At 43.5% G+C, this 15,474-nt stretch overlaps 1 protein-coding gene across 1 annotated transcript in view; it reads right to left on the bottom strand.

Moving 5' to 3' along the window:
* C13H1orf105 (chromosome 13 C1orf105 homolog) overlaps positions 1-15,474 on the bottom strand; it is a 47,261-nt gene that overhangs the window by 19,001 nt on the left and 12,786 nt on the right. Inside the window, exons 3-4 of the mRNA XM_058309314.1 lie at positions 15,352-15,437; positions 12,587-12,677 (exon numbers count right to left, since the gene is read on the bottom strand). Of these exons, the coding sequence (XP_058165297.1) occupies positions 12,587-12,677; positions 15,352-15,437 (177 nt within the window). The remainder of the gene's footprint in view (positions 1-12,586; positions 12,678-15,351; positions 15,438-15,474) is intronic.

The raw sequence follows: 15,474 nt of genomic DNA, 5'->3' as shown, positions 1-15,474 counted from the left end.
GTCCAAGAAGTGCCAAGTATTACAAACAGAATAAACTCTAATGGACCTACTCTGAAACACAAACTAATCACAACGTCAAATGCCAAAGAAAAAGACAGAATTCTGAAAGCAGCAAGAAAAAAATGATTTGTCACATACAAGGGCTTCTCAATAAGCATTTTTCTAATTTCTCATCAGAAACAATGGTGGCAAGAAGGCAGTGGCATAATATACTTAAGGTACTGAAAGAGAAAAACTTCCAGCCAAGAAATCTTTATTCAGAAAAACTGAGGGAGAGTTTAAAATATTCACAGATAAACAGATACTGAGAGAGTTTATCAACAAAATACCTGCCCTACAAGAATTGCTAAGGGGAGTTTTTCCTGGTTGAAAGGAAAAGACAGAAGAGATTGGCTTGGAGTAGTGTGAAGAAATGAAGATCTTCAATAAAAGTAACTAAAAGGGTAAATGCAAAACCCAATAGTACTGTATCCTCAATATACAACTCTTCTTAATTCATTAGAGTCAGAATACAATTGAACAAGAAAAAGGCATATTTCTGATAATGGACACACAAAATATAAAAAAGAAATATGGGACAAAAACAACATAAAGAGGGGAAACAAAAGGTATGGTAACAGAGAACATTATGCTAGTGAAGTTAAATTGGTATCTTTTCAAATTAGTAGCTTATAGTTGTATAATATGAAACCTTGGGTAATCACAAAGAAAGCTTTTAAAATATACACAGAAACAAATGAGAAAGTAATCAGCCTGATACATCCCAAAAGATCAACTATACAGAAAAGGAGGTTGCAATAAAGGAAAAGAGAGAGCAAAAACAAACAAACAGATATGACAAATGAAAACCAAAGGACAAAATGGCTGGAGTAAGTACTACTTTTACAGCCGAACACTGAATGTTAATGGATTAAACTGCCCAGTCAAAAGATATAGATTGGCAGAATGGATAAAAAAGATGATCTAACTATATATTGTTTATAAAGAGATTCACCTTAAACCTAAAGACACAAATATGTTGAAAGTTAAAGTATGGAAAAATATATTCCATGCAAATTGTAACCACAAAAGAGCTGGGGGAGCAGTACTAATACCAGACAAATTAGACTTTAAGTCAAAAGCTATTTCAAGAAGGACACTATATATTAATAAAAGGGTCATTACACTCAGAAGAAATAACAATCAAATATTTATGCACCTAACAATAGTGCTCAAAATACATGAAGCAAACACAGCCCAAACTGAAGGGAGAAATAGAAACCTCTAAAATAATAGCTGGAAACTTCAATACTCTGCTCTCATCAATAGATGGAACATCTAGACATAAGATCAAAAATGAAAAAGAGGACTTGAATAATATGTTAAACGAGCAAGACCTAACTGACATATATACAGGACATTGCACCCCAATATAGCACAATATACATTCTTCTCAAGTGCACATGAACCATTCTCCAGGATCAACCACATATTGGGTCACAAAACAAGTCTCAATAAACTTAAAAAGATTGAAATTATACAAAGCACCTTTCTGACCAAAATGGAATGAAGCTAGAAATCAATAACAGGCAGAAACCTGGAAAATTCACAAATATATATAAATTAAATAACACACTCTTAAACAATCAGTGGATCAAAGAAGAAATTGCCAGGAAAATCAGCAAACATCTTGAGGCGAATGAAAACGAGAACACAACATATCAAAACTTATGGGGTGGGTGGGACTCCTGCCTCTGGAATGCGTGGGGTAATCTGATAGGCTGCAGGCAGTGCCATGGATTCTCTGGTCCAGCCTGAGTTCCAATCCCATTGAGCCTGCCACCCACAAGCACTTCCCGCCATGGAACCCTCCCCACCACGAGGCACTGACCTTGTCTATTATGGACTACAGCCCCACCACGGGAAAGGTCACCGTCATCGTTGTCCTCATCACCATCACTGCCCTGGGGGCCCTGATCCTGGCTCCAGCACATTGGACAGTCGCAGGATGAGGAGAACATGAAGGGGGATGGAAAGACCAAGGAGCCCTTCCTCCTGGTTCAGTATTCAGACAAGAGACCATATGTGGAGAGAAAGGCCAAGCTGACCCCCAACAGCCTAGAGGTCCACAGCTGAGCAGGGATGAGGGCTCCTGGTCCTGTTTGCAGCCAGCCAAGAGGCACCTGAGGGTGAGCCCACACAGGCATGCTGGTGGTTGAGAGGAGGGGTTGATACTCACTGGCATGGCCTCCGTGAGCTTCATCATCGCATGCACGGGGTTTGGGGGTCCTGAGCCTGGACTCCATGGCCCTGGGCACCCCCTTGTCCTCCTGAGGGGGGGGGGCGGGCTGCCCCTTGCAGGCAGTGAACAGGCTAACCCTGCAGGGGCTCCTGGCCCTGTAGCACTTCGTTACTTGAATGTTTAGCTGAGCTTGTTTTGGGTTGGTACCAGGGATTGAATTCCAGACTTCACACATGGGAAGGAAGCACTCAACCACTGAGCTGCATCCCTTCCCCTGAGCCTGTTTTTGATGGAGCTACTACTGTAATGTGTAAACTAACAAATGAGTGAATTGTAAAAAGACCCCCTCAAAGCACGTGATTCTGTGTTTTTGCTGATTTTTAAAAATTATCATCTAGAGCACACTGAACCAGTTTGATGAGAACAGCACTCAGGATGAGCTGAGTCAGGATGGAGGAGGGTCTTAAACTTGGAAGGCCCAAGCTGCACTTGGCAAGGGTCACTAGTACATTGACATATGTATATGTTAAGGAAGTGAGACATCAGTCTTCAGTCCCATGGCTGACCAGTTGGGGCATTTTGGTGATTTCTGCCTGGTTAGCTCTGGATGGAAGAAGAATCGGCCTTCTCTTTCCTTTTTCTAGGAAGATTCGGTTGTGAAGTGTCGGTTTCTATGGATGTGGAATTTTGGCAATGAAGCCACTGAAGGTACTTGGGAGCTGGTGAAGGACAGGGAAGGGCACGTATCCTTGAGGGCTGCCAGGCATCCCAGTAGCAGAGCAGTTCTTGCCCTTTAGTCTCAGGCATGAGAGTACTATCCCTTCCCTGGCCCCTGCAGGCTACTCTGTCATCACTCCGGACCTCAGAGAAACACCAGAGCCCATGGCGGTTACTTTTGATCTGAAACCCAGTTGTTCCAGAAGAAAAGTTGTGGTTTTTTATTTGTTTGTTTGTTTATATTTAATATTTTCTGAACTGGAGGAGAAGGGGAGGGGGCCCTCAGTGTTTTTCTTTCCTTTTCGCTTTTCACAAGTTATCTTCCTCCCTTCTCAGATTACCCCACTTGCAGAGAATTGAAGCTGTTTCCTCCGCAGGTCCCTGCAGAGCTGAAGCCTTCTCCTCTAAGCTCATCTAAGGCTCCTCTAAAATGCATATTGAAGTAATCTACCTTTCAGAAGCCCAAAGGGGAGTGTATGTCACCAGTTCTAAGTAGGGGGTCAAACATTAAGTCACAGCTTGGGCAGGGAGAAGGGTAGCCAATTAGGTACTAAAATACCACAGGTGAGCTACTTGGGAACCCTTGTAAAGCAGCTGGGCTTTCAGACCAGAAGAAAATGCCTCTGGCCCCTCGCTGGGGGCGGCCCCTGGGGAAGTGAGTGGTATGACAGTTAAAGGGCGAGATCAGCAGTGGCCCTACAGGCCCGCTGGGCAGGAGGCAGGGTGGGGGGTAAGGTTGGTCCAGACACTGAAATCAGCTCAGGAAAGGAGAACGAAGTTCCACCAATTGGAAGCTGGAGAAGATTTGCTTTCTAATCTAGGAGGCTCACAGATGTGAAAGTGTATGGGTAAGGGATAGAGAAGCCTGAGGATTTTGGTCCTTCACTGCAGTCGGCAGTGTAAGCTAGGTGGTTTTGCTTTCAGCTCAAGACCTGAGTAGTCTAGGAACAACTGGGATTTGCAACTTCCGTCTCTGAGCCTGACCCCCTGAAACTGACCAACACTTGATTTTCAGCCTGACCCTGAGGTTTTTTCCTTGTGAATAGTGTTTATTTTGAAATACATTAAATGTCACTTTCTCATCAGCTTCACTTCTTGAGGTTTCTTTTAACTCACTTCCCCATTGCCAGGCACCACATATTTGGTGTTTAGCTAGGCACCCTCAAAGGGAGTTGGCAGAGCTGGGTGAGTGTCTGGACAATGGTCCCTGTGGGGGTCTCTGGGAGGAAAATGAAAAAGCCAGTAGAGCTGGTTATCAGCCACACAGTAGCTCTTACTGTCCTGATTCATTAAGAGCTACTTCTTTCTTATAGTATAGCTACCAAAGTCACCCACTCGAAAGACTTAGAAGTTATGACCTTCCCTGAGTTCACTCTGAATAGCCCAACTGTTGCATTGAGGTGTTCTCAATAGTCAGACAAGAAATGAATCGTTCATCCTTTGCAGCATCACAGAAGCAACAGCAGGGGAGGGGGAGGGAACTTTTTGATACTAAACCACTAAAATAGGGACTGGTTTTTCAGACGAATCTTCACAAGGGCTGTGTTATACTGTTTTTCTCAAAGCTACCAAGTTTCTGCAATAAGTGGAAGGGATGCTGTCCCTGGTCAATAAAAGTGGAACGTCATTCAAGCTGGTTTTCTAGACCACTGAGAAAACCTTTATTTACGATCAGTTTCAATAACATTTGCATAAATATATTCGAAATGTAAAAAAAAAGAAAAAACTTAGGACAAGCAGTGAAAGCAATGCTAAAAGAGAAATCTATTGTCCTAAATGCTTACTTTAAAAAAAAAGAGACAGCTAAAATAAAAAACCTAACTGCACATCTGTAGGAATTAGAAAGAAAACATACAAACTAAACCCAAAATAAACAGAAGGAAAGAAATAACAAATATTAGAGCAGAACTAAACTAAATAGATGGAAAAAGACAGAGAGAATGAACAAAACCAAAATTTGGTTCTTTGAAAAGATCAATAAACTTGACAAATCCGTAGCTAGACTGACAAAGAGGAAAATAGAGCAGAAACAATTAAATAAAATCAGAAATGAGAGGGGGGATGTACTACTTACCTCACAGAAATAAAAAGGATCATAAGAAGACACTAAGAACAAATGTTTACTAAACAAATTATACAAAGTAGATGACATGGACAAATTCCAAGATATACACACAAGCAACCTACACTATTCCAGAAGAAATAGAAGATCTCAACAGACCAGTTACAAGAAAAGGAATACAGTCATCGAAACCTCCCAACACAGAAGAGCTGGGGACCAGATGGCAATTCTACCAACCATTCCAAGATGCGTTAATACCATTTTTATTAATGAAAGATGTTATTAATGGGGGAAAGTGTGGTTGGAGAAGGGATGGGGTATATGGGAATCTCCTATATTTTCATTGTTAACATTTATGGAATCTAAAGCTTCTTTATTTAAAAAATATATATATATCACTCTACTCCTGCTCAAACTCTTCCAAAAAAATTGAAGAGGAGGGAACACTCCCTAACTCATTCTATGAGACCAACATCACCCTAATGCCAAAGCCAGATAAAGATACCACAAGAAAAGAAAATTACAAACCAATTTCTCTTGTGAATATAGATGCAAACATCCTCAACAAAATACTTGCAAATTGAATACAACAGCACACTGAAAGAATTATATATCATATTCAAGTGGGTTTTATCCCCGGTATGCAAGAGTGTTTCAACATAAGAATATCAATTAATGTAATATACCACATTAACGAAATGAGGGAAAAAATCCACCTGATGATCTGAATTGACACAGAAAGGCATCTGACAAAATCCAGCATTGATAAAAACACTTAGAAAAATAGGATACTTCCTATTTTTTTTGTAGAAAAGAAGGATACTTCCACAACAAGATAAAGGGCATATGTGAAAAACCCACATCTAACATCATACTCAATGGTGAAAGACTGGAGGCTTTACCTCTAATATCTGCGACAAGACATGGATGTCTCATGTCACCACTCTTATTCAACATTGTACTGGAAGTTCTAGCCACGGCAGATAAGCAAGAAGAAAAGAAGCATCCAGATTGGAAAGGAAGAAGTAAAACTTTCACTGTTTGCAGATGGCATGATCCTATATATAGAGGATGATAAATAAATGAATTCAGCAAAGTGGCAGGGTACAAGATCAACATGCAAAAGTACATAGTATGTCTATAGACTAGTAATGATCAATCTGAAAAGGAAATCAAGATAAATTTCCATTTAGAATAGCAACTAAAAGAATCAAATATCCAGGAATAAATTTAACTAAGAATGTAAAGGACTGTCAAGAATCTGGTGTTAGCAATGGTTTTTCAGACTTTACACCCTTGGTACAAGCTAGGTAAATAGATAAATGGGAGCTCATCAAAATTAAAAACATTTGTGCATGAAATGACTTAATCACAGAAGTGAAAAGATAACATGTTCAATGGGAGAAAATATTTGGCAACCACATACCTGATAAGGGTTTAATATCCAGAATATGTAAAGAAATCCCACAATTTAACAATACAATAAAAAACAATCTAACTTAAAAATGGGCACTTATTCAAGTGGGCATTTCTCCAAAGAGGATATACAAATGGTTAAAAAGCACACGAAAAGATGTTCAACATCATTATCTATTTGGGAAATGCAATTTAAAACCACAATGAGATATAATTTCACATCCACTAGAATGGCTAATGTTACAGGTATTGGAGAGGATGTGGAGAAATAGAACCTCTTGTGTAAAATGGTGCAGCCATTGTGCAAGACAGTTTGGCCATTGCTTAGAAAGCTAAGTATAGAATTACCATAAGACCCAGCAGTCCCACTATTAGGGTTATACCCAGGAGAACTGAAAGCAGAGACTTGAACAGATATTTGCACACAGATGTTCAAAGCACTGTTTTTCACAATTGCCAAGAAGGAAGCAACCCAAGTGTCCGTTAACTGATGAATGGCTAAACAAAATGTGGTATATACATACATACATATGGCATATTATTCAGCATTCAAAAAGGAATGCAGTTTTGTTGCATGTGACAACACAGATGTTCATAGCACTATTTTTTACAATTGCCAAGAAGGAAGCAACCCAAGTGTCCATTAACTGATGAATGGATAAACAAAATGTGGTATATACATACATACATATGGCCTATTATTCAGCATTAAAAAAGGAATGAAGTTTTGTTGCATGTGACAACATGGATGAACCTTGAAGATATTCTGTTGAGTGAAATAAGCCAGGCACAAAGAACAAATATTGTATGAACACACTGATAAGAAATAATTATAATAAGCAAATTCATAGAGTTAAAATCTAGAATATAGGTTACTGGGGGCTGGGTTGAGGGTAGGGATGGGACATTAATGCTTAATTGATACAGAATTTATAATTGAGTTGATTGTAAAGTTTTAAAAATTGGTGATGGTGATGATAGCACAACATTGTGAGTATATTTACTAGCACTAGTATTTACTAGCACTGAATTATATATGTGAATGTGGTTAAGAGGGAAATTTTAGGTTATATGTATGTTACTAGAACAAAAATTAAAGATAAAACAAAGGACTGTACAACACAGTGAACCCTATTGTAAACGATGGACTATGGTTAATAGGACAATTATGAAAATTCTCTCATGAATTATAACAAAGTACTGCAGTAATGCAAGGAGTTAGTGATAGAGTATATATGGGGAAAATGCACCCAATGTAAACTATGGACTGTAGTTACTAGTAAAATTATAATATACTTTTTTTTTTTTTTTAAAGATTTATTTTTTATCCCCCCCCCTCCATGTCCATTTGCTGTGTGTTCTTCTGTGACTGCTTCTATCCTTATCAGCAGCACCGGGGATCTGTGTTTCTCTCTGTTGCGTCAAGTGTGTGCGGTGCCATTCTTGGGCAGGCTGCACTTTCTTTTGCTCTGGGTGGCTCTCCTTACGGGGCGCACTCCTTGCGCGTGGGGCTCCCCTACTGTGTGGCATGGCACTTCTTGCATGCATCAGCACTGTGCACAGACCAGCTCCACACGTGGAAGGAGGCCTGGAGTTTGAATTGTGGACCTCCCATGTGGTAGGCCTATCCATTGGGCCAAGTCCGCTTCTCAATATACTTTCATCAATTGTTACAAAGGTGCCTCTCTAATGCAAAGTGTTAATAATGGGGGTGGGGTATACGGGAATAGCATATTTTTACATGATTTTTTGGTTAATCTAAAACTTCTCTAACTTAATGAAAAATAGCATTGTTGCGATAAAAGAATTTGAGGCACCTGAAAAAAAATAGGTGTCAAGTATGATTTGAAGAGCACTGACAAATTTGCCTCAGCTCTTCTTGCCCTTTGACACGTCTATTTCTTTTCTCCTTTGTCCTCCCTGAACCGAGAGGGACTTCACAGGTCACCTAGTGCAACTCTTTCATTTAACTCAGTAGGGAAATTGTGGCTCAGAAAGGTTGGTACTTGTCCAACAGTACAACCTTTAACTTTCAGTGAGCCAGAATGTTCTTTGAATAAAACTGTCTAAGAAAGTCTACCTTTCCTCAGGGGAAGAGTAAAATCTCATTATCCATACAAGGGCATAATGATTCCTATGACCCTTAGGGTCCAAAAAGTAGTGGCCAGGGCACCTATTTTCAATATCTCATTCTAAAAAACCCTGTGATTATACATTTTCTTGCTATCTGAAAATAGCAGCCATCTCAGTGAAAGAATAAAGCCGAATATAGTTTTTAAAATGACATTATTGTTCATTAGGAAAAATTTCAAACGTGCACAAAATAGACAGCCGGGTACTGATTTCCAGTATTAAACTTGATTTCCATTGCCATGACTATTCTAGGCCAGTGATATTCATTACCACTTTCCTTTAAAAATATTTGTAGCTGTATGTGCTTGATGAATATAAACTGGAAAATGTCTTAAGTGTATTTAAGGTAGTTGCCAGTGGTCACAACTTTCAGAGTGTAAAGTCAATGAGAGAAAAATAATAATAAGACTTCTTAGTGGTGATCAAATTGGCAGTCGCCATTCTACACATTTTCCCATATGTTTCCATTACATGCACAAACTTTTTAGCAAGAGTTTTTGCTACAGGTCTGCTGAAAACAAAATAAATAGTGTTCTCATCTTTAGGCTGACTAATTAGGCTGTGTGGCAGTTTGAGTCTTTTGTGGACCCCAGAAAATCCTGTTCTTAAAACTAATCCAGGGGAGCAGATGTAGCTCAAGAAGTTGAGCGCCTGCTTCCCATGTATGAGGTCTTGGGTTTGATCCCCATTACCTCCTAAAAACAAATAAACAAATGAAAATAAAAACAACCCTCATAAGGGAGCAGATGTGGCTCAGTGGTTGAGCACCTGTTTCCCATGTATGAGGTCCTGGGTTCAATACCCAGTACCTCCTAAAAACAAACAAACAAACAAAACAAAACACAACTAATCCATTCCTGTGCAGGTAAACCTATTGCAGATGGGATCTTTTGATTAGATGCTGTTAAGGGACCTTCCTTTGGATTAGATCACTTCAGCAGGGCACGACCCAGGGTGGGTCTTAAGTCTCTTACCAGAGTTCTTTATAAACAGAGGAATAAAAAGCCTCAGACACAGAAAGAAGGCTGCAGAGACAGAGAGGAATCCAGAAATGGCAAGAGAAGGCCCGGGGAGCCAGAAGCTGAGAGGAAGTCACTTTAGTTAGATGCTGAAAGCAGCGAGGCCCAGAGGAGAGGGGAGAGATGAGCAGACACTGCCATTGTGCCACGCCATGCACCTCATCACCTACAGCTACAGCTTGGCGAGAAAGCATCTGTGAAGATGCCTTGATTAGCGTTTCACCTAATAAATTCCCATTGTAAAAGCCAACCCATTTCTGGTATATTGCTCTGGTAGCATTTAGCAAACCAAAACAGACTGGAACAAGACCATTTCAAAGAGTGGAGAGGAAAGTGGAGAGGGTGGGGTGACATTTTATAATTTATAATTCCCACTCCCACTACCAGTAGTGGGGAAAGACATTTTTAGGGCCTGTGGCTACAGCCTTCCAGATTACCCCACATATCTGCTTCTGCCTTGCTATGATCTCTGAGCAAGTCACCTCTTGACCTCAATTATCCATTTATTATGATACACTTTCCTATTTCACCAAAACTTGGAGAGTCACAAATCAGTGCCTGAAAGTGGCAGGTGAAAGCCGTGCCTACTAAAGAAGCCTCAACAGAGAAGATATATAAAAGGGGGCAATGTTTAGCCTTATTTCTTTGTTTTCATTTTTGATTTTCCTTCTTTGTTAGCTCTACCTCTCCTTTTCTGTTTCCCTTTCGGTGTTTTTTGGCCGCTTCCTCTCTGTGTCACTCCTGGCTTCTGCTCTTCTGCTGTCTCAGTTTCTCTCTGCTTCTCTATCTACGTTTTAAGGAGTACTGCTCTGGACACGCCTATACCTGCATATACCAAGAGACTGCTCCTGGGCAGGGAAGGAGTGTGATTTGGAGTGCCGATGTTGAAAGTTCTGCCCTTTGGCCTGTGACGAGTAGGAATGGAGCCAGGTGGCAGGAACTTTGCTCCTCTGCTCGGGATCCAGGGCCTCTGATTGACTCCAGGGCTACCAGCTGCCTCTTGGTAGGTCCCTGATTTAAGAGAGCATGTCTGGGGTGCACCCCACACCTCCGAGATGGCATAGTCTATTTCCAGAAAGGAGAAGCTTCCAGCTGAGCCTGTGTGAGCCTCGTAGCCTCCATGGGCACACCTTCATGCTCGCTAGAGTCATATTTGAGGAGGTCTATGTGACAGGCAAGGGTCTGACTTGAGGTGCCTGCCAGGTGTCCCCAACAGGGCAAGGGACAGAGGTTCTCTACTTGCCTTTCCAATCTATGAGGGCACCTCTTTCTCTCACACTCACGGGCTGAGGCTCAAAAACACAAGAGCTTTCATCAGCCCTTGACAGGGTGAGGGTGAGGTACCTGTGCTCTCCCCTCCGGGTAGGAACACCACGTTTGTCTCTTCTCGTGGTTCTGCCCTCAGAATGGCCTCCAGCGCAGCCCATTGGCCAAACTGAGGGACGTCGTTGCTCCTGGCTGACATCTGGTGGCCAGCAGTGAGTACTGCAGCCAAGAAATGCTGAGCCTCGCTGGGAGCCTTTTGCTTGCCCTGATGGTTGTTGCTACCACATTCCTCTCCCACCGACCTGCCCACCAGGCTGTGACTAGAGCCTTAGTGCCTAGAATGCCATAACCACCCTAGGACAATGAGGTGCCTGGCGGCAGAAGAGAGCCTGTCTAAATAAGAAATGTGGAGAAACTTGGTGCCTGGAAGTCTCCTTGCTGGGTCTGCAGCACTTGCCTGGCCACGCCACACACCCCCTCGGGGCCTGTCAGGGCTGCCGCTGTGGTCACCTGCTTGCTCACCAGGTGCTAGGGGGATTAGTGAGGTGACTCTCCTCAGCTGGAAAACCTGGAATGGCTCCCCACTGCTCTAGGCCTTTCCAGCCTCTGTGCTGGAGCTTGGCCCACCCATCTCCTTGCTTCCCTTCCGCACACGCCCATGCTCCTGTCTGCCTGATTCCTTGAGGCTCTTCACACTGCGCTGCACTTTCAGTCTCCATGTCTTTGCTGATACTCTTCCCTTTACCTGAGAATCTTTTCAGCTCACCCACCCTTCCTGGCTTTTCCCTCCACTTGTGAGAATATCTTCAAGATCCAGTGCAGAGGCCACTTCCTTCTAGACTCACCCTTGCTCCATTCCTCTTCCAGCGTGGAGGTGACATTTTCCTCCCTCCTCCTCTCCAAAGCACTTTGTCTCTCTCTCTGAGGCTTATTCGGCTGTTGTGTCCACGTCCCATCTGCCCACTCATTTGTGTAGGCTGCAACTGTGACTTACTCATTCTGTATCTCTACTAAAGTAAATAAAAAGGTCTCAATAGGTTTTTATTGTCTGACCTCAGGGCTCCTAATGATTGTGGCTCACGCTCACTAAGCTCTCCCACAGTGGGTCCAAAGTGCTTTCGGAACACCATGTCACTTACTGCCCAAAACAGCCCCGTGAAGGATAGGTGATTTTTCAACCCTTATATCCCCGAGGCTTGTCTTTATCCCCCTCAGGGGGGTGCTGGCTGCAGAAGCACCACCAAGGTAGGGGAAGCCTCTGTCCCATACACGGTGTCCCTGAGTGTCACCGAGCATCCAGACGTGGTTGATTCCGTCAAGATCCTCTCATACATTCTGTGAGGTGGGAGGGAGACGAGGCATTTTTAATTTTAAATTCCTTAGTCGTAGTGGTATACAGGTGGGAGACATAAGTAAATCATTTGGTGAAAATCCAGAAAACGGGTTGGTTGGGTCACAGGCTTAAGAAGCAGTCCTGAAGGTCTCAGGGCAGAGTCCTCAGTATTTATTTATTTTTAATTGTCCTTTTTATGATTCTAAACATATGCCTTTATTCTTAGTTCTAGCGCTCTGGGACTCTAAGGCTCTTGAGACACCGTGAGCTGTCATTCATTTCATTCAACAGGTATTTACTGAACATGGATGATGTGCCTGCGAGGCATAGCACTGTTTTAAGGAAATGCCTTTGTATTCACATTCTGTGCCATTCTACAACCCCAACTGGCTTCATTTCCATTTAAAAAAAATGAGTACCTTGGATAAGACATCTGGAACTTGAAACAAAATTGGTAAATCCTTATTCTTCGTGGATGAAACCAGAAAACTGGAAGAGGACTGAGGAGTTCTGGGTAAGCAAAACAAGAGAAAGTTAGAGCCACAGTCCCAGGTTTGAGGAGCCAGGCCCTTGGCTGGTTCAGAGACCTAGGGGCTTCCCCAGCCCCACCCGCTCTACATCCGGGAGGGTCCAGGCCACAAAGGGGTTCCCAAAAGATGGCTTTTCCCTCCTGAATCTCTTTGGCTTCTCTTTTTTGTTGTCACCTAACCGATGGACTGTCAGAGACGTATGAAGAAGGCCTGGAAAAGAGCGTTCATAAAGGTAGATGTGTAACGGGTGAATGCAAACCAGATCTCTTTCTGAAAGTGCCTGTGTAGAAACGACCAACATGCCCTTCCTCTCCTGCCTGCCCTGCTTGCGTGGGGGTCGCGTCCCTGCACTCTGAAACAGTCCGCATCCTTTTCTCCCTCCCTCCCCTCTTTTCTTCTTGAAACATTCTATCTTCCAGTCGGCTAGCGAAGCAGCGATGCTGCAGGGACAGCATCGTTCTCTTCTCGGGTGACCCGCCTGTGGCCTGCCTCATTTATCGTCGCGAATCCTCGCAGCAGGAGGGCCCGTGGCGCGGGCGCTGGCGACCAGCAAGGCCTGTGTGCGCAGCGCCCGCCATGCGCCGGCCCCCCAGGCAGGAAAACTCGAAGCCCGGCAGTTTTGCCAAGAACACCTTTCCTAATGTGAAAAGATGTCATTGCCCACTGTTCATAACAAAGGCATGTGAAGGGAGTTTGGTGCAGGAGGCATTTAATTTTTCCTTTTCCGCGGGAGACCCGGCAGAGGAGTTTCCGACCTAAGCTCCGTCACTGCCTTTGTCTGTGACACAGGGATAGGCTGCCTGGGACCTGCCACCCAAATTCCGACTGGGGAGCGCAGAAGGCCAGTTTCCAACTGCTTCTGCGAAAATATTCTCAAACAAACAGAACCTCGGTGCGAGCCAAAGGGCTGTGGAGACCGGAGATGAGCGCGGCTTCAGCAAAGGCCAACCTGAGAGAACCTTCTTGAAGGAGGTGGAGCTGACAGGCCAGTGGGGTCAGCACCAGGCACTGCCCATCGGCGCTGTCTCTCACCTCCTCCAACCTCTGCAGGTATGCTCTCAGTTACACCTGGTTGCCCAAAGCTAGGTGATACCTGAAGCACTTTTAGAACTTTTATTCCCCTTCAAGGTCAGGGACCCAGAAAAGGGTGCAGCCAAAAATAAATAGCCTGGAACCCAGAGCTTTGGCCAGTTGAGAAGTTTCTAATTCTAAAGAACTGCCAATATTTAAAAGCGATCCTTTCAAAGACTTTGTATTCCTGTCTTATCCTCCTGATAGCTCAGGTCCCCTCACAGGCCCTGTCCAGTTTGTTTTCTTAGAATTCTTGTGAGGTAGTTAAGTTCCGCTTCTCCTAACAAGGGTTGAGATAGCTGCCCCAGTTCTCCCGGGTGGAAATGAGTAGAGCTTCCTGCGCCCCTTAGTTAATTTCTCCTTCTGACTAGGTCAAGCGTGGCTGGCTGGAGAAAAAGTGACCTCTCTCTCTTACCAGCTGGCTGTTTATAGACAGTCCACACTGACACTCACTCCCTGGCTGTGAAAATGGACAGGTGCTGAGGATGCCCACTTGAGCTCTGGGCCTGCCTTTCTCAAGCCATGCCCTCCTCCCCCAGTGCCCACCCCTCACCACAGGCTAATAAAATTAGAGAACAAGCAAGCTAGGGGCAAGGTAGCCCTGCACAGGGATGCTTTGTTCCTGGCTGGAGGAAAAGCTGTAATGGGCGTGGGGGTGAGATAGGATGGTGGGGTGTTACCTACCCTATTAGCCATCAACTACTAGCAATTTCACATAAAAATCCAGCTTTCTGGTATTGTTAGAAAACACAACATTTCTGGCACTGGACTCATGTACCTGCAGGCAACATTGCCTGGGGCTGAGTGCCAGCTGTCCCCTTTTGTCAGGGTGATGATCTCCCATTTCCTGCAGTCCCCATGGCCAGCTCTGCTCATTTATGCCACCCACCTGCCTCTCACAGTATGTAAGTTTTTGTACCCTTCTCCCCCAATTAAAGATACTAAACTGGCTTTACTCATGCTGCTTCTTGATGTGCTAACAACTCTTAATAAGAACTGCATCACCTTGTGTTATCATTTTATAAACAAACTTTTGGGTTTATTAAGCATCTGACTGCCTGCTTTATACTAAGAAAGCTAGGGTTTAGATAAATTCAACACTACTTTTTTTAAAAGAACACATATGCACAGAACAGAAAAACACTTGAAAGATGCTTGGAAAATACCCAAAAACAACTGCTTACAGAGACTCTCTTTCTGTTTTGTTTTGTTTTTGTTTTGTTCCGCTACCGACTTTTGATGAATTTCAAAAGACTCAAACTAAGCAGAGGAGAAAAGGTGGGGTGAGGAGGAGGAAGGAAGGAAGGTCGGGGTGTGTTTTGAGAGGCAGGGTCCACGAGCAACATCCTCCTATGGAGTTGAGCAGGGGTGGCAGAGACAGAGGTTGTTTGGGATCTCATCTCTCCAAGAGAGGCCTATGCTCAGTGCTCATTTTTGTCTGAGTAACCAGGCCATTCTGTTTTTTGAGCACTTGACATGGGTTCCTCAACTGATCGGATGTGCTCCCCTGATAATTACCCCTCACCCCTTAAGAAAGCAACCTCTGTGAGGATCGGCCTTTCTCACAGTGGGTGAGCTGTTACCTTTTGGGGATGCTGAGCACCAACGGCTTGTTTATGAGGCTGGCCTCACTAAGCCAAGGAATCTTGCCAAATTTTGGAACAGAAACCTAGAGAAATGGAAAGAAGTCATGTTGCAGAATTTGT

The sequence above is a fragment of the Dasypus novemcinctus genome, chromosome 13, assembly GCF_030445035.2.
Source record: "Dasypus novemcinctus isolate mDasNov1 chromosome 13, mDasNov1.1.hap2, whole genome shotgun sequence".
Classification (NCBI taxonomy): domain Eukaryota; kingdom Metazoa; phylum Chordata; class Mammalia; order Cingulata; family Dasypodidae; genus Dasypus; species Dasypus novemcinctus.
Note: the sequence above shows the minus strand (reverse complement) of the source record. Positions and strands in the feature narration are given on the sequence as shown.